At 63.9% G+C, this 27938-nt stretch overlaps 1 protein-coding gene across 1 annotated transcript; it reads right to left on the reverse strand.

The window, feature by feature from the left end:
- Positions 1–1268: 1268 nt before the first annotated feature.
- Positions 1269–27521, reverse strand: CACNA1H (calcium voltage-gated channel subunit alpha1 H). The gene is given in 34 exon segments (XM_070413350.1): positions 1269–3031; positions 3617–3777; positions 3901–4327; positions 4401–4522; positions 6658–6736; positions 7878–7948; positions 8104–8237; positions 8577–8686; positions 9606–9757; positions 10990–11007; positions 11552–11744; positions 11962–12051; positions 12310–12435; positions 12621–12747; positions 12915–13099; positions 13245–13313; positions 13389–13512; positions 13658–13758; positions 14271–14459; positions 14461–14682; positions 15932–16140; positions 16294–16384; positions 16586–16741; positions 17063–17180; positions 17773–17958; positions 18902–19053; positions 20541–20983; positions 22138–22927; positions 24151–24243; positions 24456–24774; positions 25137–25296; positions 26680–26777; positions 27163–27296; positions 27415–27521. Coding segments are annotated over 34 exon segments (6714 nt in total). The 5' UTR covers positions 27508–27521; the 3' UTR covers positions 1269–2059.
- Positions 27522–27938: the final 417 nt, after the last annotated feature.

Raw genomic sequence — 27938 nt, forward strand, 5'->3', positions numbered from 1 at the left:
CTGGAGTCCTGGGGGTGTGGGTGCTGCAGGAAACCATGCATGGGGTGCTGGTGGAATGAGCGGGGTCTCAATGCTGGAGGCAAATGAGCTAAAATAGATGAATGCCCTGAAGGCTCTCCTGTGGGGACCAGGGAAGTCACTGGGGGTCCGGGAAGTAGAGAGAACCTGGGGTCGTCTAGACCCGGCCCCCAACGCACACACTGGGTGACATCAGGCCCTCAGAGGCTGGGCATGCTGGCCAGAGGGCAGTTCCCCGTTCCTCAAGGGCACCCTTCCAGGTCCGATCCTGTGACAGGTTCAATGCAGTCGTCACTCAGAGATGGTGCCACTGCCGTCCCTGCCCAGCGTCAGGGCAATGTGGCACGGGCACCTTCGAGCCACATCTCCAGGCCGGGTGCCGGAAGGAGACAAGTCTGTGCCCCGAGAAGCCACATCCTCAGGTCACCCTCCATGTACCTTGGTCCCCCCCCCCCCCCACCCCCGCCACCCGCACACACACACCTACAAGTGGATCAGTGACACAGAGGCACCTACAACCCAGGCCTGTGACTTGGAGCTGGGCAGGGAGCTGGGAGTGGGGGACTGCAGTCCCTCCCAGAGGCCCCCATCAGCTCAGTCATCAGGCCCTGGCCAGACAAGATGGTTAGATAGGGGTGCCCCCATGCTGTGTCCGTTAGATCTGTGGTGATCATGGGACTGCAAGACGGATGTGGGACAGGGACAGTGGGGAGGGTGGGTTGGCGAGACTCCAGTCCTGGGGTTTCAGATGTTTCTGCCACACTGGGCCTTGAGCTGCAACTGTCCTGAGATCCCCAAGATCAGGCTTTGAGAACAAGGGACCATGGGGCTGCAGACAAGCCCTGGTCCGAGAGGGCAGCAGGACATAGGGTAAGGTCAAGGGTCAGGGCTAGGGGTCAAAGACTTCAGCGCAGGGAGATAGCGAGAGTGGGTGCCTTCTGCAGCCCTAAGCCGACTGCCCAGCTGGAAAGCTCTCCCGTGGGGACCCCCCCACAGCACCCACCCCCATCAGAAGCTCTGGCAACAACTTCTCCCTACATTGTCAGATGCAGCTTCTCCAGCATGCGAATGCCGTGTGCCCGGCTGCTATGATCTCAGCTTTTCCTGACGAACTGCCCGAGTGGGGGAACCATGGGCCACCAGCCGCAGGTGCTCGGGAGAGGACCCTGCCACTCTGCTGGGGTGGCGGTCACCATCCAGCCGCCCACCCTCACACGGGACTGAGATTCTGCTGGTCGCCCACTTGTTCCTTAAATAAGTTAATGTTTATTCTGTTTTGCTCTGCCCCCCATGCCCTCAACTTCAGAAGCTGGATTTTCTGCATTGGATTATTGCAACTTTAACCTGAATTTATAAGAGAAACAAAATGAAACAAAGGGGCCTCCGTGGGCACGGCTCTGCTCAGACCCCAGGGCGGCCGTTGGAGGCGCTGGCCTCGGGGGCTTGGCTCCCATTCCCTGGCGATCCGGCGTGTCAGAGACCAGTCGACAGGTGTTTTCTGGACAGAACGGTGGGGAGGGGTCCAGGAGGGGCAGGTGGAGAGACAGCGCTGGCAGAGGCCGGGACAAGTGGACAGGCGCTCAGACTGAGTGATGGTGAGGCACGGCTGCGGGGCCCTGGTGACTGAGCTGCCACCGCGAGGGCACGAGTGGCCCCCAGCGTGAGTTCCCTAGAAAAGTAAGTGGATGTGAGGACGGGACTCTGCCAGGCAGCCTCTACCTTTCCCTTCTGGTTGCTTTCTGGTCCTTGTCCCTGGTCCTCTCTCGTGAAGGGACTGCTGACCAGGCCGCCAGCAGTCTGACCACAGCGGCCGAACGCATAGAAACCAAACCTGAAGCACAGGCTCCCAGTCTGAGGAGCTAACTGTACTCCTTTCACCCAGAACAGCGTCTGCCTCCCTCTCCCTGGGCCGACATCCTCCCGGCTCCTCTGCCCAGCGTAGGGCCCGAGCTGGGGTCCATGCATGGCCCTGCCTGGGGCCACCACCCCACTGGATACACCCCAAGCCCCGTGCCAAGCCTGTGTGGCCTCGTGTCCCCAGCTACACAGGCTCATCCGCACTGTCACCAGGTGTGGGACTGGCTGGCGGGGACCCTGCTTTCTTTGGGGGGCTCTCGGGGACGTTGAGGTACAGCCCCCATCCCTTCTCGGGGGGGTCGCTGGAGGGCATGGGAGACTCTGTTTTGTGGGGTTCGGCAGGTGCTGTGACCCCTGAGGAAGCTCTGGGTTCTGGGGCCACCCTGTGCCCACTGTCCGAGAACAGGTCCCCGCTGGGGCCCCCCACGTCCAACGGCTCGAAGGCAAAGCTGGGGATGGTTAGGTGCTCTGCACGGCAGGGAACCTGGCCCCAGCGCTCCCCCTTGCTGGTAGGGTCCACCCCCAAGCCCTCCATGGGCTCGCAGGACGGGGTTCTCCGCCGCAGGGTGGTACTGCCACCCTCCGCTGCTGGGGGCCAGGCTGCACCCTCGTCCTCCACGGGGGGGTCTATGGAGATGCACGGGGGGCTCATCTTCTTCTTCCTGCGTGACCCCAGCGCCGGCTCAGCCTCCAGGGCCGGGGCCTTCACCTCTCCAGGCTCAGAGCGGCTGTCCCCTCCACCCTGCTCCACCGAGGGCCGCCGGTGCTGCTCTGCCCGGCCGGGCTGGTCCAGAAGGCCCTGGGCATCCACACCATAGAGCCTGCACAGGTCCGGCTTGCCAGCCACCACCCTGTGGGCTTCGGGCGAGGGGCTTCGGGCTGAGCTGGTGATGTGGCTGACCTCCTCGTCGGCTGGGTCTGGGGCCTCCGCCACCTCCCCGCCTGCGGCCTGCAGCTGGCTGGAGATGCAGCTCTGTCCGAGAGTGTGCTTTCGGGCTCGGACGCTGGCGGGCCTCGGGGAGCGGGGCGGGGACCGCAGGGAGTCCCCCAGGGACGCCTGTCTGGTGGGGGTCTTCCCGTCAGGCTCCCCCGAGTCCAGGCCGCAGTCCGCAGGGCCGTCAGCCTGGGCTTCCAGGGAGTTGGTGTGCAGGGCCTCCTGCAAGGGCATGGGGTCGGGTGAGACCAGGCAGAGCCCCGCCAGCAGCCGGGGGCGCAGACTCCTCCCCACCTGGGCAGAGTAGGCTCCGACACCCCTGAGGTGGGGATCCAGGGTGAGATGGGCCCAAGAGCTCCTGGTGTGGATGTCACTGTCCTCCAGCCCCACCCATGCCACCCTGGAGACCACTGTGTATGCGGGTGCCAACCACCCATGCCTGTCACCAGGGGAGGGGCCGTGAGGAGCGGAGGGCTGCAGCCCGAGTAGGGAGAGCCTGTCATGAACCCTGGAAACCCTGCTGGGCACAGAGCTGGGCCGAGGCAACTTTGTGCACCACCAGCCCAGCGTGGCACCCCGAGGCTAGAAGGGTGGTCTGTGGGTCCCTGAGGCCAACAGGAACCACTGTGGGGTGTGGTGGGGCACTCAGGCTGCGGTCCAAGGAGAGGATGTGGTCCTGGTGGCTGGGAACTCTGTCATCAGGAGCTCTAGGGATAAAGCACCCCCTTCCCAGTGCCTGTCACTCATCCTTTAATGAGGAGAGGGACCCCCTAGGCTGTGCAGTTGTGGGGGGGTGGGGGCTCCTACCTGTCTGCAGAGTAGGCGGCTAAAGCTGGGGGAGCGGGCCGTGCCCCGAGGGGGCAGGGTGAGGAGGGTGCTGTTGCCCCTGGCAGGGGAGGACGCAGTTGGCAAGGCCTGGAGGGAGGCGCAGGACTCCACAGGTGGCACGTGCTCCACGGAGGTCAAGCCTGGAGCAGGAGGGTGTCTAAAGCAGGCAGCTGTCACCAGCCCTGAGCCCCCCGACCCGCCCGAGTCCGGCTGCCTATGCCTCCCACCTGCCCACTCTCTCCAGCTGCCTCTGGGGTTCCTACCAGAGGTGGTGCCCACGTAGGTCTCCATTTCCACCTCCTGCAGCGGGTGGGGGTGAGGGGCCGAGGCGGGCGCTACGGGCCGGAACATGTAGCTGTCATTGGGCAGCGAGAGCATCCTGGACACAGACACCTTTCGAGCGACCAGGAGGTTGGGGGCATCGGGGCCGGTGCCCGGGCTCTGTGGGGCTGCGGGCCTGGGACCCGCGGGCGGCCCCTGCGCCATCTCCAGCTCGAGCTCCGCGTCCAGCTCGGCGTCCTCACGGGCCTCCTTGTTGCTCTCCTCCAGGTGCTTCATGAGCACGGCCACCACCACGTTGACCAGCACGAACTGGGCCACCAGCACGAAGGTGACGAAGTAGATGGGCGAGATGGCGGGCAGGTAGGTGAGGCAGTGCTTGTCTTCCCGGACGCACTCGCGCAGCGTGTCCTGTGGGCGAAGGGCAGCTGCAGGAGGGCGCAGGCAGACCCCACCTCGCCGCCGGCCTGGCTCGGGCTGGTACCTTCATGATCCCGTTCCAGTTGTCCCCGGTGGACACGCGGAACAGCGTGAGGAAGGCCATGCCGAAGTTGGAGAAGGTGGCGTGCCGGCTCAGGCCCTCGCAGGGGTTGTCCTCACTGCACTCTGCAGGGTGAGACCCGCCAGGTCACCACACGCTGGGTCAGGCACACGCTCTGGGGTCAGGCACACATGCTGGGGTCAGGCACACACGCTGGGGTCAGACACACGCTCTGGGGTGAGGCACATGCTGGGGTCAGGCACACACGCTGGGGTGAGGCACACACGCTCTGGGGTCAGGCACATGCTGGGGTCAGGCACACACGCTCTGGGGTCAGGCACACAGGCTGGGGTCAGGCACACACGCTGGGGTCAGGCACACAGGCTGGGGTCAGGCACACAGGCTGGGGTCAGGCACACACGCTGGGGTCAGGCACACACGCTGGGGTCAGGCACACGCTCTGGGGTCAGGCACACACGCTGGGGTCAGGCACACACGCTGGGGTCAGGCACACGCTCTGGGGTCAGGCACACAAGCTGGGGTGAGGCACACGCTCTGGGGTCAGACACACACGCTGGGGTCAGGCACACACTCTGGGGTCAGGCACACAAGCTGGGGTCAGGCACACGCTCTGGGGTCAGGCACACACGCTGGGGTCAGGCACACACTCTGGGGTCAGGCACACACGCTGGGGTCAGGCACACACACGCTGGGGTGAGGCACACACACGCTGGGGTCAGGCACACACACGCTGGGTCAGGCACACACACTGGGGTCAGGCACACACGCTGGGGTCAGGCACACGCTCTGGGGTCAGGCACACACGCTGGGGTCAGGCACACACGCTGGGGTCAGGCACACACGCTGGGGTCAGGCACACGCTCTGGGGTCAGGCACACACGCTGGGGTCAGACACACACGCTGGGGTCAGACACACGCTCTGGGGTCAGACACACACGCTGGGGTCAGGCACACGCTCTGGGGTCAGACACACACGCTGGGGTCAGGCACACGCTCTGGGGTCAGACACACACGCTGGGGTCAGGCACACACTCTGGGGTCAGGCACACAAGCTGGGGTGAGGCACACGCTCTGGGGTCAGGCACACACGCTGGGGTCAGGCACACACACGCTGGGGTGAGGCACACGCTCTGGGGTCAGGCACACACACTGGGGTCAGGCACACACACGCTGGGGTGAGGCACACGCTCTGGGGTCAGGCACACACACGCTGGGGTGAGGCACACACGCTGGGGTCAGGCACACAGGCTGGGGTCAGACACACACAATGGCTGGGAGCCTGAGACCTGCCAGGAAGAAGGTCCTGCTCCTCTGAGCACGGAGTGATTGCCTATCTTGGGGGTCCCTGGCAGGTGGGCACCCAAAGGAGGCACCTGGGGGACATGTCTCTTCACAATGGGCGGGGGGACTCCTCCTTGGCCTGGGAGCTGCCTGAAGCCCTGCTTGTTCTGGATCGAGGGCTTTCTGGGTGGACAAGCCGCGGCCTGGGGGCCAGCCCGCTCTGGCCCAGCCCCAGGGGATGGCACTACTTGCTTCCCAGGCCCTGTCTTGGGTCAGGACACCCCCAGGCCTCAGTGGAGTAATGGGGCCACCCTGGAGCCTGAGGCGAGGCAGGGGTCTGGGGCCAGGAGTCAGGCCTGGGGTCTGGGGCATTAGCTGCCGGTCCCAGGAGCTCCTGGTCAGAACCCAAACTGCCAACCACCTCAGCCGCCTCAGACAGGCCCCCTGTGGCTCCTGGAAGCCACTGCGTGTTCAGTCACCGACTGTTGAGAAGACCCCGGCAGGAAGGGGAGGGGGCCCTATAGGGAGTGGGCTGCCAGAGAGGGTCCCCCACTGCCCCCTGCCCGGACTGGCCAGACGGGGTTTAAGAAAACCCTTGGTGACAGTGAAGGACATGCTGCAGCGTTTGTCCCCTGGGACCAGTGCAGATTAGGGTGGCACGTGCGCGCGTTTGCATGTGGATGCTTGCTCGGGTTCACGTGTGGCTCTGCCTCCCTTGCTGGGCTGTCAGTACACTGGGTGTGTACGTGCACATATGAGTGCCATGGGTCTGCGTGTGCGTAGATGCTCCTGCATGTGTCGCTGCCATGCTCCACCTGTGCAGTGAAGGGCTGAGGGAGCAGGGGGCCCTGCCTTGGTCTGGCCAGTGGCCCAAGCTATCTGCCGGAGGTGTGTGTGTGTGTGTGTGTGTGTGTGTGTGTGTGTGTGTGAGGCTGCGCCTGCCTGGACCCCAACTCACCAAGCCTCCCGAACAGCTCCACTCCCAGGGCAGCATAGATAAAAAACAGGAGCATGAAAAGTAGGCCGAGGTTCCCTACCTACACAGGAGAGAAGCAGAACCAGGTCAGGCCTCAACCCGCCTGCTGTGCCATCAGTGCTGGCGCCCACCAGCCACCCTCACCCCCAGTTCTTGCCAGGCAGGAGGTCAAGTTCCCAGTGAGGTGTGAAGCCTTGTTCTTAACCCACCCCCCTTGGCCCTGGCTCCCATGGTCCCTAGGGGCTCCCTGTGCCTGGTGCTCAAGGCCCCTCCTTGGCCTTTCATGCCCACCCTGCACCCCGGACCACCCCTGCCTCCAGTACCTCTGCTCCCCAGGACCTAGGAGGTCCCCAAGGCTCTGGCAGACTCTGCGTAGGGTCTGCCTCCAACCTTAGGGTCCCCACAGGGAGGCCAAGGCCGAGGTTCTACCATGAATCTCACCAACACACCCTCCCAGCACTTACACTGCCCTCCAGGCAGGGTGCCCTGTCTTCACATACCTCCGGTGCCCCTGACACTGGGGCATGGCCAGGCCCAGGCTTCCCTCCCCTCCTGTCACTCCCACAGACACAAAGGGCTGGAGGGCGCATGGTGTGTGCACAGACAGGCATGTGGGTGAGTAGGTGACTGAGAGAGAAGGTGCTAGATGGATACGCAGCTGTGGGGTGAGTGGCTGGCTGGATAACAGAGGGACACATGGGTGGTTAGGTGGACGGATGGTTGGCTGAAAGAGAACCATGGACAGAGCGACACATGGCTGAACAGGCTGGGTTGGCGGAAGAACTGGACACTGCAGATGGGGCAAAGGGATTCTCTGTTCAAGAGGTCACAAAGGGTCAGCGTGGGGACTGTGGACACAGGAAGTGAGGACACGGGGCCTGAGTTAGCTCCAAAGGAGGAGCGAAGCCTTCAGCCAACACCCGATCTTTGGGTTTCTCGGAACTCAGACCACCTTGGCCATGTCCCCCGCCCTCATCCCACTGCGCCCGGTGCTGGACCGGGGCAGACAGGCACTGGCCGTCCATCTTCCCCAGAGGGACTGGGGCCCAGCAGGCAGACAGCCATCTCCCTCCCAGCACAGCTACCGCTTCCTGCACATGTGGGGGTGAGAAGTGTGGTTATGGCAAGTGCAGATGCCTGACTGCCTGACTGAATGAATGACAAGGAGCAGGGCCTTGTCTTCTTGGCAGCCGTGCGCTTACCTGGGGCAGGGCTTGAACCACCGTGTCCAGCAGGGCCCGCATGCCCGTGGCCATCTTGAGCAGCTTCAGCACTAGGGCCAAGAGCCGAGCGTCAGGGCCTGGTTGGGGCCGGGCCCGTCTGACCCTCCCCAGCTGGCCGGGCCCCAGGACCACCCACCCCTGACGTTCCTGTCACCAGCACCAGCCCCCCGCTGAGGCCTTGGGGCACGGTGAGGGGGGTGCCTACCGCGGGCGATGCGGAGCACACGCATAATGCGGATGAGGGTGGGGTTGATGGGCAGTGCCGCGCTCATCTCGATCTCCTCCAGTGTGATGCCCATGATGGACAGCAGCACGATGGCCAGGTCCAGCTGGTTCCACCTGGGCGCCAACTGGGCTCAGTGTCATGCTGCTCCCCCCGCCCCCCCCCCGCCCCCCCGCAGCCCTTTAGAGCAGGAGGAGTCCCCTCCCTATCACCCTGGAAGCGTCCTGCTGTCACTCTGGGGCTTACCCTGGTATCACTCTGGAGGTATCCTATGGTCACCCACAGGCATGCCGTGGTGTCCCCCCCGGGGTGCATCCCACACCTCTGCTCAGCCCCATCACCTTTGCAGACAGAAGGCTGGGACCACCGGAGGGGAGGGCTGTGGCTGGCCCCTGCTCCCTCCCCCAAGAGCACCATGGGTCCTTCAGGGCACCCGGTGGCCCCACCCCACATACCTGTCCTTGAAGAATCTCCGCAACCCAAACGCCACCAGCTTCAGCACGGCCTCAATGACGAAGACGATGGTGAACACGTAGTTGCAGTACTTGAGGGCCTCGTCCAGCGACTGTGGACAGAGTGTCAGGCTGTGGCGGTCACCCTGCCTGGGCTGCCCCTCCTCCTCCTCCTCACCCACCATCCCACCGTGGCACTAGGCACCCAGTGCCTGGGTCCTGGCCACCCTGCCCCATCTCTCTCCTGTACCAATCTGGGTGCCTCCAGGCCGAGGACAGGTGTGAGGCCCAGCTACTGAGCGCTTACTATTGCGGCCTGTGCCAGGTCTGGGAGGCATCACCTGGACCGATCCTTGCAGCATTTTAAGGTCAATCTCAGGTCGGGGGAACCTGCCCCTCTGAGCCCAGACTCCCGGCCCTGCCTTGCCCAGGCCCCACCCACAGTCTGGGGCAGGGGCCAGCCCTTGCCAGCCAGAGCTCAGCCTCCTGAAGAGCTGAGTGGGTTCCGATTCCAAGGCTGTGATACCCCGAGACTCCTCCCTTCCCGTGGAGGGGGCGGGAGAGGCGGTGCCCTTTCTTTAATGAAATGATGGCGATGCAGATGTAACTGGAGTGAAGCAACAAGCTGACCATGTATGCCCGCCCGTCTCCTGCCAGCTCTTTCTGTCCGGCTGTTTCCTGGACCGTGAAATCTACAGCCTGGGCAGCTGGACTCAGGGACATTTCAGCAGCCAGAGTTTCAAGATGGAACCACTCATGGGGGGTTGGGGGGGGGGGACCTCTCTGGGGCAGGTGGCCCTGAGAGTTTCAACTGATGTCAAAAGGAGGACCCTCTGTTCAAACCACAATTCACAAACCTGAGTGAGGGCTCACCCAGGGCTATAGACCTAAGACCTCCCAGTTCTTGGGGTAGCGCCTCCTGACCAGGCCACGCACTGGGGGCCGGACCCTCCTGCCCCCGTGGCACCCTGGGGCTCATCTCCCACACAGGTCCTGGGCAGGGTGGGCAGGGTCTGGCACCCTGAGCCCCACCTTGGGCTGGTCGTAGTGCTCCATGGACATGGTGATGACGTTGACCCCGATGATGAAGGTGATGAAAAGGTCGAGGTAGTGGCTGGTGCACAGCGAGTGGATGGAGCGGCGGGTGGGCGAGTAGTCAGCGTAGTAGGGCCGGCGCTGGGCCTCTGCAGGGAGAGGGCGCCTGTGACCAGGGCTAGATGGTGGGGTGGGGCGGGGGAGGGCCCCGGGCTCAGATGTAGGGGGTTTGCAGGAGGGTGCGGGAGGGGTTTCTCTCAAGAAAGGGGGCCCATTTAGGTAAGAGGTAGCTCCCTGTGAATCTGGATCCTGTTGTCTGATGGACAACCCAGGGTGGGAGGTCTGGGCATGAGTGGGCCTCAGGGGCAGGCCCCCCACCGACTCCCTTAGCTGGGGGGGGGGGGGGGGGGGCAGCCTCAGGAGTGGCCCTGGAAGCTGAGACTCGACCAGGCCCTGTCTTGGGGCCCTGCCCTGACCCTGCTCTGCCAGGGGCTCCCACGTTGGGGCCTTCAGGGTATGGTCCTGGGCTAGCACTGGGGTTCAGAGATACTCAGCAGATGGGAGCTTTCTTAGGGGGCAGGGTCACCTCCTCTCCCCCCACCCCCGTCTGGGCATGAGCTGTCCTCTGGCCACCAGGCCCAGAGTCCCTCCCCTCCTAGTCTTCCAAGTGGCCAGTGGCCACTGCCTCTGGTCCGGGGCCTGCCTGGCTGCTGGTCCATCCGATGGCCATCACCTGGGGAGCCATGCATCCACCAGCTGGTCTGTCTGCACTAAATGCTCTCCCTGCAGTAACCCCCTCAGGGCGTATCAGTGCCCCCTGAGCTCCCACTGGGCGAGGACATAGCTGCCACCACTGCACATGAGAACTGCCTCAGCCACAGAACCATGCATGGATGGGGGCCGGGGGGCAACTGTCCCAGAGCCTGGGAGAGCAGGGCCTATGGACTGACCCCGACCTGGGACCCTCATGCTCCTAGGTCTGGCATGCGGTTACTGAAGAGGTCGGCTCAGCTCGAGCAGCCAAAGGGGCCAGCAGCCAGCAGGGCCAGGCCAGCGCTGAAGACACGGAGCAGCCACGAGCCGGCAGGATCCCAGAGCACGGCAGGGAAGCAGCCAGGCATGCAGGCCGGGCAGAGGGACACACGCAAGCTTGCAGGCAGCGGCCTGGACACCAGGCAGGGAGTGGACACCCCTCCCCCCCACTGACGCCTGGTGCCCAACCCTGGCCGTCCCATGCCCACCCTGCAGCAGACCCCAGCAGGCCTGGCACCCGCCTGCGGTGTCTGCCCTTCCACATGGGCGGAGGCCAGGCCAGCCTGCAGCCCCGTGCAGGGGCTGGCAGAAGCAAGAGGCTTAGGCATGCGGGGTGGGGGGCAGATACCTGGGTTGGGCAAAGTGCCTGGAAAGACAAGGAGATGGTCTGAGCTGGCTGCGGTGGGCGGGACACTCAGCGGCCCCCTCCTGCAGGAAGCCCTCCTTGCTTGCTCCCAAGCTGGGTAGGGCCTCCCTAAGACCCTCTCTCTCTCTGTCTTGGACAACTTTGCTAGTTTCCCCACCCTCGTGGCCTAACTCATGGGTGTGAACCCTTTTCAGTAGTGACGGTGGGTGAAAACTGGGGTCTCATTCATCTCCTGTGCCACTTGGGTGGGAACCCCTGCCTGCTGCTGCAGCTGCCCTCCTCTGCCCGGCTCCCCATGGAGGGCCCAGCCACCATGCAGGCCCAGGCAAGGCGGGCAGCGTGCAGAGCCATTTGGCGAGACTGGGGCTGGGAGGCCGAGGGGAGCAGGGCCAGGCAGGGCGCTCCAGGTGCCCGCTGCACTCGAGTGCAAGGGAGACCCAGCCTCAAAGCCCGTCACTCGGCTCGTCCCTGCTGCCCCTGCCGGCCACCACCCACCCACAGGCGCACAGGTACCGACCCACCACTGCCGAGGGGAGCGCCTTACTCCTGCGCTTCCTCTCCAGGCGCCGCTGCCGCTTCTCCTCGCGCCGCCGCGCCTCCTCGGCCTCCTGGTGCTGCCGGCACTTGTGGAAGTTCTCCACCACGACGCCCACGAACATGTTGAGCACGAAGAAGCTGACGATGAGCAGGAAGGAGATGAAGTAGAGCAGCATCCAGGGGTTGTGGTTGGGCACCGGCTGTAACACATGAGGATGCGTGGGCGCCCGCGGCCCGAGGGCCCTGCCCAGGGACAGCCACACGCCAGGGCCCCGCGGTGCTCTGCCTGCAGGGCCAGAGAAGGGGCCCCATGACACGGAACTCTCCAGAAGGTTTCAGAGGTGGTTCCCTGAGGCGACCCAGAGGCTACCCAAAGGGTCCACGGAAGCGCCAGGGCTGCCCACCGCCTGCCCGCACCTGCTGGTCTATGCCCACCGCGTCCAGCCCGTCGTACATGATGTTCACCCAGCCGTCCTTGGAGGAGAGCACGAACAGGGACATCAGCGCCTGTGGGGCCACAGCAGGGCGGTCACTGCTTCCTGTCGGCCCTGCACCCGACCCCGGAGACCCCACAGGCCTCCCACAGCAGACCCGCCCACAGCTCTGGCGTCCTGTGGTCCCGCCATTTCTTCCTCCCGAAGACCGGGGCGAGGCCATCAAGGATCTCCTGGGTGCGGACCTCAGGGGACTCCAGGTCTGGCCCTGCCCCCAACCAGCCCCCTCCCCCCTCCCCTCCCCGCCCGGCCCCACCCTCACCCTGCCCACCTGGCCCAGGTTGTCGAAGTTGTACTTGCGCCGCACCCAGCGGTAGTGGGCAGCCCGGCACTCTGCCCTGGTGGATATGTTCCTGGTGTCAGTGCCCTCGCAGTAGTAGAACTTGCCCTTGAAGAGCTGACAGGGCGGGTGGTCACCCAGAGGGCCAACCCAGTGCCCCCGGCCCGCCAGCCCCCACAAGGGGCCTCTTGGGACAGCAGAGCGAGGAGCAAGGCTGAGCCTTCCTGGGGCTGCCCACTGGCTACCGGCCACAAGACCACCATCTCTCAGGCGGGACACCCACGGCAAGCGGGGCCGCCCACCTGCACCCCCAGAATGCCGAAGATGATGAAGAAGGCGCAGCAGATGAGGACGATGTTGCCGATGGGCCTGAGGGACGATATCAGGGTCTCCACCACCAGCTTGAGGCCAGGAGCACGGCTGATGACCCTGCACAGGGCAGAGGGGGCCTGCTGCTGGGCATGCCGAGGGAGTGGCCACTGTGCAGAAGCCGCAGGTCATGCAAAGACCCGCCCCCCCCCATTCCGGCCCCACTCCCACCCCATCTGTCCTGTTCTCTCACCTGGCGAGCCCCATCCCCCACCCACCCCGCCCACCTCAGAGGCCGGAGTGTCCGCAGCAGGCGCAGCACACGCAGGATGCCCAGGATCTTGGCGCCACCAGCAGAGGCCAAGGCCACGATGATGTCGACCAGAGACACCAGGACCAGCAGCCCGTCCAGCACATTCCAGCTGCTCTGCAGGTAGGCGTGCTCGCCCGACACCAGGCCGAGGGCCACCACCTGTCCAGGCGCGGAGGAGGAGGGCTCAGGTCTGAGGTGCGGCCGCAGATGGGGTGGGGGCAGGGGTGCAGCAGTGGGAGCTGCTGGGCAGGAGGGGGTGTGGGGCCCGAGGACAGACCCCAGGGCTCTCCTGAGGGGCAGGTACCTTCACCGTCATCTCAGCCACGAAGATTGCCGTGAAGATATAGTTGGAGACGCTGAGGAAGACGCGCTCCTGCGGGAACAGGGCGGTGAAGAGGGGCCGGCCGCACCCAGGAGACCCGCCCCTCCCCAGGAGAAGGGGCCTCACGGTGCTTCCTGGGTCGATGTCCGGCCTCTCCAGGGCGATGGTGATACAGTTGAGGAAGATGAAAACCAAGACGACGTGATCAAACATCTTGTGAGCAATGATTTTCTGGCAGGTGGCACGGAACCTGGGGGGCAGGGAGGGGGGGCAAGGGCGCTGGGTGAGGGGCCCCGGGAGAGCCCTGCGACCCTGAGGCCCAGGGAGCTCACTAACCTCTGGGAAACTTGGGGACCCAAAAGGGCGATGTCTCTCCCACCCAGGGCCCCCTTTACCTGTTCTGCGGGGAGAACAGGTACAGCGACCAGGGCTCACGGCTCCGACACCACTCGGGCTTGTAGGGCTCCAGCACTTTGCGCAGGCGTGAGCAGCAGCTCTGGGAGAGGGTGCAGGTCCTCAGGAGGGTCCCAGCCTCTCCCAGCCGGCCCTCCACCCTGGGGTCCCAGCTCACCCTCCCACACAGGCAGGCACAGGGTGAGTGACCCATGCTGGGAGCCCACGGGGCTAGGTAAATAGACATGCTCAGACCGCCCCCCCTCCCAGCTGCCCCCTGCCTGTGGGCAACGGAGTGAACGCCTCACTGAGAAGGTGGCCCTGTCCTCTCCTCCACCCTGGAAAGCCCAGCAGCAGCTGCTAACTCAGGGCTCAAAATGGCCCTCAGCTGGAGGTGGGGCTGACCCTGACCCTGGGGCCAGTCCCGCTGCAGAGCTCTCGAGGATCAGCTGAGGCCCGTTAGCTGGGTCAGGTCCAGCTCAGCTTGCCCACGTTCTCCCCTTTCTTCTGAGCCCCCCCCTCCCCCCCCCCCCCGCCACCACAAATGATGTTCAGGCTCTGCTCGGGGAACCAGCCCACGACAGGAGGGAGGCAGGTGCCCCGACACCCACTCACATCCTCCATGTCGTCGTCAAACTCAGCTGGGTCCTCCTTGTGGCTGTCTATGCGCAGGAAGAACTCGCTGGGCAGGGCCAGCATCTGCCCGTTGCAGTCATGGAGCTTGGTGGGCAGCAGGGTGGCCGGCCGCAGGGGCTGCATGTCCAGCGCGCCGCGGGGGTCCAGGGACTCGGTGCGCCGCAGCGGGGGTGGCACGTGTGCAGGGCGAGGCGCCCACCCTGGGCCTGCCGTCCTCAGCCTCCTCATCTGTGCTGCCCTTGCCCTCGCCCGACAGCAGGGACTCCCGCTCCCCACACTGGCTCCGGCGCTTGAGGCTGGGCGCGCGGCCCAGGCTGTTCCAGCTTGAGCGCCGGCTGCTCCAGGCGCTATTGGGGCCCCAGGGGGCACAGGGCGAGCTGCGGACGCTGGACTGCAGGGGAGGGGGAAGAAGGGAGGAGGGCCAGTCCTCAAGTACCCCTAACAGCCCCGGCTCCAGGGCACCCAGCCACAGCAGCCTTTCCCCACCCGGTCGCTCCATGGGTGCGATTTGTTCCTGAATCACCACCATCACTATTAACACCTGTGAGTGGTATTATATACATGCTGACCATCCTGCCAGGGAGAGGCTAGCAACACCGCTATTCCAGGGCATGCCTGAGTGCAGAGCAGTTAGCAAAGAGCTGGAGAGGCAGCCAGCAAGTGTTAAGGCTGAGCAGGCTGGGCTGGGCTGGCCGCTGTGCCTGCTGGAGGACGGACGGGCAGGTGCAGGTCATCAGCGGCCCTGGGACCAGCCCTTGATCATCCTCAGACAGCGTCCCAGCTGACCTTGATCTCTGGGGCGGGGCCCAGATCAGTTACTAATTGGCAGACTCTGGCCTTGTAAAGAGAAGTTCGGCGGATGCCTTAGATAAACCAACCTCGACTCAGGGACTTACCTGCTGCGCCCATCCTCCATCCTCTCCGCCGGAACTCACGTCACCTCCGGGGTCTAGCGTAGCTGAGACTGACGCTGCCCAGCGCTCCCGCCCACCTCCCTCAGGGCTGCAGTGCTCCTGTAGCTGAGTCGCCTGGCCCACCCGGCCCACCCGGCCCACCCGGCCCACCCGGGTTCTCGTCCTGTCACCCGCAGGAAGATTTCCTCCGCTCCAGACCCCACGCCCCTTCTGTTGTCAGCTCGTCCTGCTCTGCCCACCCACCCGGGCCTTCCAAAAAGCCATTCTGGCGGTGTCCCTGGGGACAGCATTTCCTGGTTTGTCTGAAAAGCCCCCATGGGACACTTGATTCTGACACACAGGACCCTCCCCCTGGCCTCATCGTGTGTTGTGTGCTGTTTTCATACGCTTCTGCAGTCTCTTTCCTGTTTCTCCTTCTGACCTACGCTCTGCAGCTTTCCTCTTATTGCAATTTGGAAGATAAACTTCCTGCCTGACATTTTACCAGAGGAAAAGGATCAAGCACGCGTTTCCATGTCTGGTCTCTATGCTCCTCCCATCAGCACAGCAACTCCTGCTCCATTTACAGAAATCTAAGCACTCGGGGCCAGGCTCAGGAGGCAATAACGGGGCGGGGGGAGGGGGGACAGGCATGTGGGACCCTCACTCATCTTTGGGGAAGGCCATGAGGAACTGGGTGCACGGAGCCTGAAGGCGCCCTGAGGCCGGGCAGGGGGCAGTCCCTACCAGAGACTTCTGGTCCCCCAGCTGAGGGTCCACGGAGCTGCTGCTGCCATGCCGGGAGTCCAGGAGGCCATGGGCCGTGTCCAAGTTCGGGGAGCTCTTGGGGGTGGGCATGGGCGTGGCTGCTGTGCGCATGATGACTGGAGGGGGCAGGCTGCCCCGGCCCTCCAGGTGCCCGTTGGGGGTCACGGCCAGGGAGTACATCTTCATCTCTGGAGGGGGAGAGGCCACCGGTGCCTACGGGGCTCTCAGGAAGGGGAAGCTGCCCACTGGGAGTCGCCCCTGGGAGTCCCATCTCTGCCAGGTCAGGACAGGCACTGCCTGCCCTGCCCGCTCCATCCCTGCCCCCATCACCCCCCACATACCTGTGGCCCTGAGGTCTCTGAACTTGTCGAAATCCTCTTCCAAGTGAGTGGACGTCTTGTCTTCGTCTGTGTCAGACCTGTTGGCGTCGCCCTGGACCCCACAGAGCAGAGGCAGGTGTGAGGTTCCCCTTGGGGGGGAGCCATCTGTGCCAAGCACCCCCTTGGAGCGCCCCACGGGGAGGTGGGGCTGGTGTGGCGGTGGGTGTGAGGAAGGCCCGTGAGACAAGGGGAGAGGACGGAGGCCTCCCGTGTCAGTCTGCGCCGGGCTCCCACCTCCTGGAAGCCCCCTCACCTCCGCCTGGAAGCCCTCCACCAGGATGGCCACCAGCAGGTTGAAGAGCACGTAGTTGCCAAAGGTCATCAGGGCCACGAAGTAGAGGGCGGCCCAGGAGGAGGTGGAGGCCATGCCGTTGTAGAGGACGACGTTCCAGTCCTCCTGGGTGAGGATCTGGGGGAGAAGGGCAGGGAGGCAGAGAGGGGGGAGCAGGCCCGAGGAGGGGCCGACACGGTGGGGAGAGAGGGGACACTGGGGGTGAACCACCGCCCCCCGCGCCCCCCGGCCATGCTGGCAACTCTTCAGAACCAGGAGGAGCTCTGCACCGGCGAGAACACAGGCCACCACCCAGGGGACGGCATCGCTGCCCCTGCTGTTCACAGCTCAGCTGCTCCGGCCTCACACAGGCCACGCATGCACTGGGCTGCTGTGAGCAGGGCTGCGGCTCTCCTGGGGCCGCGCTGACACCAGGGGGCAGCCCCGCCCAGGCTGTACCTGGAACACGGTGACGATGGCCCACAGCAGGGAGTCAAAGTTCTTCCTGTCAGGGACCGTGTCTCCAGTGTCTGTCTTCAGGCTGAACTTGCAGCCGAAGAGGTGCATACCCAGGATGCTGAGGGTGGGAGGCAGGAGGGAGGGGTGGAGGGGGTGAGGCCACTCTGCCTGCTCACCTTCAAACCCAGCAGCTGCTCCTCTAGGCCTCCCTCCACTGGGCCCCCTGCTTCCTGGTTTCTGGGGATGCTCATGGTGGGAAGACCAAGGCCAGGGGAGGGAAGGACAACCAGAGACCGCTCTGGCTCCAGGCAGGGGCTGGGACCTGGGTTGCCTCTCACCCGGCCTGCCTGGGCTGCTCTCCGCCCCAGCCTCTCCCCGAGTCCTGGCCAGGCTGGCACAGCAGGTGCTCAACAAATGATGAACTCCAGCCTGGCTGCCCCTGCCCCTTCTCCGGTCCCCTTGCTCTCGGCTCAGTCCTCAATCTATCCATCCGGCGGTCCGTCCTGTCCCCACATTCAGCTGTGAGCCCACGAGAGCAGAGCCCAGCCCGGTCTCACGTGACTCACCCCTGCACATGGAAGGCATCCAGCTACTGGGCTTCTGCAGAACCTTGGAGGCTCCCGCTGCCCCCACCCACAGCCCCAAAGCCAGGAGCACAAGGCCAGTGCAGCAGGGAGGGGTCCCCCTCTGGCTGGGGGGGAGGGACCCACCTGAAGATGAAGATGAAGAGCATGAGCAGCATGCAGAAGGTGGCCACGTTGTCCATGGTCTTCATGAGCACCACCAGCTGGCGCCGCAGCGCGGGCATGAAGCGCACCAGCTTCAGCACCCGCAGCAGCCGGAAGGTCCGCAGCACCGACAGCCCGCCGTCCGCCTGCCCGATGATCTCCCAGACGCTGCGGGCCAGGCCCAGGGTCAGGAGGTGCCATCCTCTGACTGCAGATCCCTGCACTACCCTGCCTCCCACCTTCCTCTTCCTGGAAGCAGGAATGCCTGGGAGCCACCCGGGCCTGCACTCAACCCCGGGTTGAACAGCAGGTCTGGCTGCATCAAGGTGCCCAGAGGGGCTGAGGGGCTGTGGGGCAACATCTCTGAAGACAACGAACTAGCTGCCATCCCTGGCTCTGTCCCGGACAGACGCTTCTCAACCGAGGGCTTTCCCAACCTGCACCTTCCACAGCCATGCCTGGCTCAACATCCCCCCCTCCCCCCCACTGGGGTGGGGACTGCTTGACTCCCAAGGGCCTCACTTCCTCCTGGGGAGAAACTTTCCCCAGAGTCTCCTGCTCCTTTCTATGTGGCCTTTCCTGCAGCAGCCACTGCAGAGGAGGCTGGCTTTCTCGCAGGCTGAGCCCTAACAGAGGCCAGGCAGGTGCTGAAGGACCCTGAACACTCACTCTATTCCTGAAGGGAATAGCTCCAGTAGATTCTAGACCAGGGGTCCTCAAACTTTTTAAACAGGGGGCCAGTTCACTGTCCCTCAGACAGTTGGAGGGCCGGACTATAGTTAAAAAAAAAAAACTATGAACAAATTCCTATGCACACTGCACATATCTTATTTTGAAGTAAAAAAAACAAAATGGGAACAAATACAATATTTGTATTTGCATGTGGCCCGCGAGCCGTAGTTTGAGGACCCCTGTTCTAGAAACATACGCCTGACAGGCAGCTGACCTAAGTGTGTGTGTACCCTGCACTGCCTGCGGGAAGGGACTCTACTGAGCGTCTCCGTAGCCGCCAGAAAAACACTGCGAGCGGTGCCGCTCCCTTTGGCTGGGGCTCTGCTCCGACACTGGAGCCTCCAGGAACCCCGTGGCCGGGCGGGAAGCGGGGACCCACCTGATGACCACGATGACGCCGTCGAAGATGTTGTAGGGGTTCTGGATGTAGCCCAGCGGGCCGCAGGCCAGCAGCTTCAGCAGCATCTCCAGGGCGAACATGCTGGTGAACACGATGTTGCTGATCTCCAGGGCGTTGGTCAGCTCGTCCGGCTGTGGGCAGCAGCAGGACCGTCAGGGGAGGCCACTGCCCCCACAGACGGGGAGCAGGGAAGGCTGCATCGAGGGGCCACGGGCCCAGAGGCCACAGCAGGCGTCGTAGGAACCTATCGGCGGCCGTCTGAAGGAGGCAGCTGGGCCCCAGCGGTAGCCGCTCCAGCTGAACCCTGGCCCATCCGGCCTTCCCTCTGTCACTCCCTCTGGCTGGGCCCCCTGGTCCTTCCTGACCTTCCCACCAGAATGTCGGTGCCTTAGGGCTCTGAAGACTCCCAGGACACAGGGCCTGGAGTACCTGTCCAGGGTTCAGGGTGGGCGTGGGGGTGTAGACAGTAAAAGTAAGGGTGCTTCCGAAAGCTGGCCCAGTCTCTGGAGCTCTTTCACACCCTTCCTTGTTGGCAGAAGGCCCCAGAGGCCCACCGTACTGGGGACATTCTATCCTGCCTGTGTGTGTACACCAGCATGTGTGCATGTGTGTACACCTGTGCTAGTGTAAATGCTTGCGTGTGTGCATGTATCTGTATATGTGTCTGTACCAGTGACCTGCTTGTGTGAATGCCTGAAAACATGCTACACATGTAATAGACGTGCACATGGTTACAGGTCTGTACACATGTTCACATCTGTATGGGTAAGCCTTGCACATGTACATCTGTGGACATGTATGATTGTGTACCTGTGTATGCACTGTGTGCACGTGTGGCAGAGGCTCCTCCGTGCAGGGGTGCTACCCCTGGCCTGGATCTCACCCTCACAACAAGCACCTCCCGCCTGGGCCTGCTCACGGCTGACACCGCTAGGATTTCCCCTAAATTGCTCCAAGATGAAAGGAAATGGTTTACGTAGCATAAGAGGACCAATGGGCAGGAGATGAGGGAGTCGATTTGGTCATTAGAAGTGAGTGGACGTTGGTCCTGAGAGGACACCTCTCCTGCTAAACCCGCTGCTGCCCTCCCTGGTGTGTCCCTGTCCTGCCCAGTGCAGGGTCAACTGGGGGGCTGGGCACCCCACAATTCCTCCTCCTGGGGCCAGTCCACATCCCCACCTATTCTGGTCGCCAAGAGGCACCCCATCGGGTGTTGCCAGTGGGTCTGGCTCAGGTAAGGGGGGGGGCCTCTTTGCAAAAACTGGGCCGGGTACCTTCCTGAGAAGAGCCACCAGATGACCTGTAACCACCCTCAGCCCCCACTACCTCTGGGTCTGGGTGGTCTCCACTCCCCACCCCAGATGAGAACAACTCTAGGCCGGAGCCACGGTGTCTGTGTGCACCACTCAGCAGAGACCCGGCCCCAGGAGGAGGAGGAGCATTTGCTGAGTAACTGATAAACATCATCTGGCTCCAACGCCTCCCGTCCCCCAACCTCCACAACCCTAATGTGGGTCCCCAAGAGGCTAAAATCTGGAGGCACACAAGGAATATGCTCCCCAGGGGTCATGACAACAGTCACGATTCCCAGGGGGCAGGTTTCCCCGCGCCCACCCACCTGCTCGTGGTACTCAATGCCCATGCTCAGGGTGTTGGTGAGGATGGCCATCATGATGCCGCGGTTGAAGTACTTGCTGTCCACGATCCTGCGCAGTTTGCCACTGACGGTAGCCCACACGTGGCCGAGCCCACCAGGCTTGCCAGAGGCCACCCGCTGCTGTGCCCGCCTCCGCACACCGCCCTGGGCTGGTGTGCCGGCCACTGGGGTTGGCTGCATGGGGTCGCGGTGGTCCCCGTGCCGCACGTCCTGTGTGAACTCATAGACCGCGTTGCCATCCGAGTCTCCACTCTCCGAGTCGCTGAACTCAAACTCGGGGTCTCCCAGGGCACTTGCGCAGTACGGACAGTCCTTCAGCTCGCAGGTCAGCGTGCCCGCCTGGGGGCTGGGCAGGGGGCAGGGCACGCTCAGGCCTGACAGGCGGCTGGAGGCCTGGCCCAGTCCTGAGGGGTGAAGGGTACAGGCAGGGTCAGGCCACTCGGCGGTGACAGCTGGGGTGGGCCCACGCCCACACAGAGGCTGCTGTAGGGTGAACGTGCACACCTGGGCACACTCATACTCGGGAACACACGCTTCCCTGGAACACTCACATACACCTGGGCACACTCATGCACACCCTGGACAGGGGTGCTCTGTGCACACACAGGGGCAGGGACACAGAGGGGCAGAGAAGCTCAGCTGTGCTACGGCCACATCATCCAGAAATGTAACACGAGCTACTCTTTAGCAGCCGTGTGAAAGGTGAGATGAACACCTCAGCCATCATCGCTCCAACATGGACCAGACGTGAGAGTGACTGAAGAGAACTGCGCACCCCTTCCTCACCTGAGGGTGGTGAGGGCTCAGTTTCTGGGACCCAGGTACACTCTGCACCCAAAGCTGTGGCCTGGACTCATTGCCGCTCAGGGGCTAACGAGGCCGGGGCTGTCCAAAGTGCATGTGCGCTAGAAGCATGTGTGCCTCAGCATGCTGGCTCTCACAGCCCGGGCACAGCGATTGAGGGCACACACAATGACCCACCCACGCCCCTGCCTGCTCCAGGGGCACCGTGGTCTACACACTTGCACACACCACTGGGAGGGCCTGATAATCTGTACGGGGCCCAGGGTCTCTCCTTCGACCACCCATCCGAGGTGGGGAGGTGGGTGAAGCAGAGATGCCAGGTGGAAAGAACCCTTCGTGGCACCGTAACCTGCACTCCTCCCCACCCGCCTGCCTCAGCCTCCCGACCCAGACGTGGGGCTGACCACACCTCAGGAGAAGTCGCCAGGCTGTGAACATGGGCAGACGGTCCCTCTGGGGCCAGGTGGGGGCAATACTCTGCCACCTTCAGCATTCTCATCCATGTGGCAAACGCTCATGGTCCACTGAGCCACTGGCTGCTTGGGGCTACCACGGTGGACAAAGGGGTGCCCTCTCTCCCCTCCTGGCCGTGTCAGGGTGTGAGGTGCCAAAGCCCCTCCCCTCTTCCAGGGCACACACACGCACACATACACATACACACACACGCACGCACACACACGTGCGCGCACGCACACACACGCACACACGCGTGCACACGCACACATGCACACACAGGCAAGGGTGAGGTCCTTACCATGTTCCCCAACCAAATGCTGGATCTTCTCATAGGGGTCGTGGCTGCTCAGGCTGAGGGAGCTGTGCCCTCCGGCCCCTGGTGGCCGACTGGCCCGCTTCCCCTTGGACCTGGGGCTGGTGCCGCCTTTGCCGCCACCAGGCGCCGAGGGCAGGATGGTGGGGTAATTCATGGCGCCCAGCCCCATGGCCAGCTTGAGGCTGGCGGCGGTGGCCGCGGCCTGTACCACCTGAGCCCGCTCCTGCGGCCCTTCCACGTGGCAGTCCGCATGGTACACGCTGTGCACCGACTCGGCATCCAGTGGCCCGGGGCTGGGCGAGGGTGGTGAGGGCAGCGCTCTAGCCCGGACCAGACTGGTATCTCTGGTGCCTCGCTCAGGGCTGGGCCGGCGTGGGCTGCTGTGGCTGAAGTGGTAGTGGTGGTGGTGGTGGTGGTGGTGGTGGTAGACCAGATGGTGAATGGAGGCCGCACGCCTGCTTGCCCGCCGCGGCTGGTGCCCGAGGCCCTGGCCGTGCAGGGGGCTGCTGGGGTCCACCTTCTTGCACCAGCGGCTCTGCCAGCGCGCATAGAGGCGCAGGCTGCGCCGCTTGACCTTGCGGCAGATGTGGCCCACGTACTTGAGCAGCTCCTCATAGCAGCTGCCTGGCTCTGAGAAGCTGGCCAGCGTGCTGTCGTCGGACAGGTAGCGGGCGCGCTGCTCCCGCATCAGCTGGTTCTCCCGCTGCTTCGTCTCTGAGAACTGCGTAGCGATCACCACCAGGCACAGGTTGATCATGAAGAAGGAGCCCACCTGTGGCGGGCGGGCGGTGTTGAGCCTTCCGACAGCCCGTCCAGAGCCTCGCTCACCAGGCTGTGTGCCCCAGGGAACTGGGGAAGAGGGGACACGGAGACCCATCTGCCCCGGAGGCCAGGCAGTGGCTGTGGTTTCTAGTCAACAGTGAGTCCCTGATGAGAGAAATACTGAGGCCTACTGTGTGCCACCCATTCCAGGGGCCGGGAGTATGGCCTTGAGTGTGGCCAGTGGGGCGCCCCATGATGGGTGAGGTCCCTTCTGACTCGATGCTGCACCAGCATCTGGGACAGGCGGTTCACAGCAGGTGCTTCTCATCTACTTGTGGACAGAGGGAGGCCACGGGGGAGAGCCTCCTCCTCAGGTCTGTCCCTGACGAGACCCTCTAGACCAGCGGTTCTCAACCTGTGGGTCGCGACCCCTTTGGCGGTCGAACAACCCTTTCACAGAGGTCGCCTAAGACCATCCTGCATATCAGATGTTTACATTACGATTCATAACAGTAGCAACATTACAATTATGAAGTAGCAACGAAAATAATTTTATGGTTGGGTCACAACATGAGGAACTGTATTTAAAGGGCCAGAAGGTTGAGAACCGCTGCTCTAAACCGTGGCCACCGTGCCCTTTCCGCCGGGCCTTCCTCTGTGACATGGTCACCGTGTGACACTCTCTCCTGCTCATGGCAATTATCTGAGACACCTGCCTATTATGTTCACTCCTGGGTCCTCGCAGACCCAGCCCGGATCAAGCGAGGGCCACACGCGGGGCCACGCGCACTGTGGAAGGCCCTGCCTGGGAGCTCGTGTCCACGTGCGGAGCCCTGATGCTTCTGCAACCTTCAGACCGAACCTGGCTGTGGAGAGCCTGGGGCGCTGCCTGAGGGCTCCTGGAGGTGGGCTCCCCCTCCCGCCCACACTGGCTTCTGTCCTCCCGCACCTCCACTTCCTCCCACTGGGGCTGCACAGAGCCCTGGGTCTCTGCTGCCCCACCTCATAGCTCCGCCAATGCCGGGACCCACGAGGGACAGCAAAGGCTGGGAGATTGCATGTTGGCGGCATAAGGAGGCTCATGAATGGACCCTGGGGCCAGAACAACATCCACTAAGGAGCTAAGGGTCTGAGATTAGCTGCCAAGACTCAGAGGCACCTCCACCCTCCAACACCCTCGGCTGTGAAAGTCCTGCCCAGCCAACCGGGACACGTCCCGCGCCCTGTACTCACGATGATGAGCAGAATGAAGTAGATAAAGTTGTAGAAGGAGTGGGCGTCCATGACGTAGTACATGATGTCCACCCAGCCCTCCAGCGTGATCACCTGGGGGGGGGGGGGCAGGTGGCTGGACACACAGATGGCCCCGGGAGGGTGGCACCGGGAGGGCGGCAGGCCTGTGTTCCCTTAGGGTCCGGCTGAGGGGCTGGTAGGGCAAGCAAGCCCTGCCTAGGCACCCCCTCCCCAGGGCATGCTCAGCACCCAACATGGTGGGCAAACGAAGGCCACAGGCCACGCAGTCTAGAGCCAGTGCCCACCTGGAAGATGGCGATCCAGGCGTAGCCGATGTTGTCGAAGTTGATGGCGCCGTTGTGGGGGTTGGAGTCGCCGGAGCGGCAGACGTTGTAGTACTGGTTCCAGTTGATGCAGGCGTTGTGGCTGGTGCTGCCCATGCCCTCGGCCTGCAGCTGCCCGTAGGCCTCCCAGCCCAGCGTGCACTCCACGCGCAGCTCACGGCGGCTGGGGATGTGCGAGCACTTCTGCATGCCGTTGTCTCGGCGCGAGGAGCAGATGAAGGGGTTCTCGTCACCCTCCTCCGTCTGGTAGTACGGCCGCAGGAAGGTGAGGTTGTTGTTCCTGGGGGCAGGCGGCCCGGTGAGGGGCACGGGGAGAGAGCGAGGGAAAGGGAGGCGGGGAGGGGTAGACAGTGGGAGATACAAAGAAACAATGAGAGAAGGGGGGCGAGCAAACAGATACAGAGACAGAGAAAGACAAACAGAAAATGAGAGACAGTAACAGACATAAAAACAAAGATAAGAGATCCAGAGACCCAGAACCAGAACCCCAGGTCCCAGCTGGAGGTCCTCCCGGAAGGGCGTGCCCCTGGGGCCGGTGCCAAGGCGCCTGCTGGGGGCGGGGCTGGGAGGCGTCTCTGTGGGCAGGTGGCTCAGAAGAGCCTGCAGGGGCCCGACGTGCTGGGGGGTGGACGGGGCTCGCACCTGACGAAGGCGCTGTCCAGGAAGCAGCGGTTGCGCAGCAGGCCGGCCCACAGCTGGACGCCCACGATGCCGAAGATGAAGAAGACGAAGAAGCAGAGCAGGAGCACGTTCCCCAGCATGGGCAGCGTGTCCAGCAGCAGCGTGACCAGGATGCGCATGCCTGCGGCGGGCAGGGGGGGGGGGGGGCGCGAGCAGGCATGGGCACAGGCACCTGTGGAGAGGCCCCCGGGCCCGGCCCCTCTGAGGCGTCCCACTGTTCACATGGGCAGTGGGCTCTGCCGGACTGCACCTGGCCCCCGAGTCCAGCAGGCCCAAGGGACAGTGACGCCTCGGGTCAGGCCCACATCGAAGGGAGCAAGGCTGCCGGCCAGGACCAGGCCCCATCCAGGCCCCAGGACCGGCCACGAGTCCAGCGGCCCCAGCTGCGTCACGGGAACAGCAGCCTTGGGGACCCCCAGCAACTGGGGCTTGGTCTGCCTATGGTGTACCACAAAATACCACGTGCGGGCGCACACGTACAGTGCGATTGAAACTTCGTGGCCCATGCGCAGAAGTCGGTATTTTGTGGTAGAGCCGGTATTTTGTGGAAGAGCCACACTCAAGGGGCCAAAGAGCCGCACGTGGCTTGCGAGCCGCAGTTTGCCGACCACTGGCCTACGTGCTGGGGAGCCTAGGGGTCTGGCAGCCGGCATAGGGTTGGAGAGCGGTCTTTCCATCCCTCTGGGAATTAGGATGGGCAGAGCCCTGCACTGCGAAGAGGCGGGGGGGTGGGGGTGGGGGGGGGCGGTTCCCACAGCACAGCGCTGACCACCTGCCCTTGGGTGGAGTGGACATCCCGGGGGGAGGGAGCCCCCGCCCTGGGGGTATGTGGCTTCCTAGGAAGGGCTGCAGGACAAGTCCTAACAACCAGAGCATGGGTGCCGAGGCCACCGGGTAGCCAGTGAGGCTGTGTACACAGCTACATGGTACACACAGACCCCCCCGCCAACATATGCACACACAACCTTACAGTCACGTGGGCCCTGCCCCCCGAGTTCAGCCACAGCACTGAACACTCCGAAGACAGAAAAATCCCCAACCATCCCCATTTGGGCAGGTGACAGGGTGAGGACAGGCCATCGTCCCAGCACACGGCTGCGGAGCTTCCCAGCAGCTTCTCCACACGTCCCTGAAGGACCACGGGCCTCTGGCAGAGCTCGACCATGAGAACCACAGAAATGGGCCAGAAAAGGAAGCCACCAGGCCTGCAGCCGCCTCCCCAGCATCACCCTCAATGCTGTGCAGACGAGGAGTCAGGACCCCCACAGCCGGCCACCCCCCCGCCCCCCGATGTGGCCCAGGGCCGCCCTGCCCTTCCCAGAACAACCATGGCAAATGCTCAGGGCCCAGAGGCCCTCCTCCCCCAGCGCCGGGGCCAGCACGTCCAGAACCCACACCGGCACCGTGGCATCTGGCCCCGTGTCCCAGGGGGCCCGGCAGAGCTCTCAGCAGAGCGGGCAAGACACAAAGGCCTGCCCCAGGTCGGGGAGGGGTGGTCACTTACTGGGCACGCGGTTGATGGCGCGGAGGGGCCGCAGCACCCGTACTGTTCGGATGGCGGAGAGGCTCACGTTGTGTCCATCCAGGGAGTACTCCATCATGCTGGGGGAGGGCAGAGGGAGGGAGGTTCAGGTGGGGAGCAGGTGACCACACGCTGGAGAGCTGGTCCCCAAGCCGTGCACCCAGCCAGGCTGGACCCTGAGGCAGGAGGAGCATGACTCTGAATCACCATGGGCACTCCTCGCCCTCCAGGGATCCCCAGGACAAGTGCCCAGCCCTGGCAGAGGCCCCACTGGCTTCGCACTTCCGACCAGGCTGCACCCGGACCTCTCAGGAGTCACCTGCTGCACCCCTCTTCCTGGGGGGCCCAAGGACCCTGGAGTCTGAGGGGTGGGGTTCCCGGCCAGGTGGGGTCAGGCAAGGGGCCACTTCAGGTTCGCCAGGCCCCTGGCTTAACAGAGCTGGGTGTGGGCAGATGGAGCTGTACCCCGCCATGACGATGAAGAAGTCCAGCCTGTTCCACGTGTCGCCCAGGTAGCACTTCTGCCCAAACAGCCCCAGGGCGACCATCTTGATGACCATCTCCACCGCGAAGAAGGCGAAGATGAAGTCGTCGAAGGCCTGGTGGGAGGAGGGTCTGAGAGCGGGACCTGCGCTCTCCACACCCAGGGACGGGGTGTCCCTAAGGGTCATTCATGGCAAGAGGGTCAGCCCAGCCCCCGCCTGCCCGGGCCCCCACCTCCAGGATGCTGCAGCGCTCCGAGCGGCACTTGACGTCCTCGCAAGGCCGGAACATGCCCAGGGTGACGCAGTTGAGCATGATGACCAGCATGCTGACGTGCTCGAACCACGTGGGGGCAGGCAACTGGGTTAAGGGTCAATGAAGGAGGCTGGTAGATAGCAACGGGGAAGCAGGGGGGTGGAGCTAGACCCCAGGACCTGCCCCAACCCCCCACCACTGCCAGGGTGCCAAGCCCTCCACACCCCTGCACCCGCCCCATCATCTGTGTGTTAAGGGACAGAGCCCTGGCACCAGTCTCAAATACTGCTGTCAACCCCCATACACAGAGGAGAAACTGAGGCACAGGCTAGGACTCTGGATGGAAGCTGGAGACCACCTGCTCCCCCTCCACCAGGTTTCTCCCAACTAAACAGGTCACACACACAGGTGAGCATCTCACAGGCAGCCTAGACTCCAGCAGGTGCTGCAGGTGCCCTCAGATTGAGGGGGGCCTCAGAGCCCCCTCTCCATGGCCCTGCACC

This window comes from Myotis yumanensis, unplaced genomic scaffold (genome assembly GCF_028538775.1).
Source record: "Myotis yumanensis isolate MYYU_CA2020_CCGP unplaced genomic scaffold, mMyoYum1.0.hap1 SCAF_4, whole genome shotgun sequence".
NCBI classification, from domain to species: domain Eukaryota; kingdom Metazoa; phylum Chordata; class Mammalia; order Chiroptera; family Vespertilionidae; genus Myotis; species Myotis yumanensis.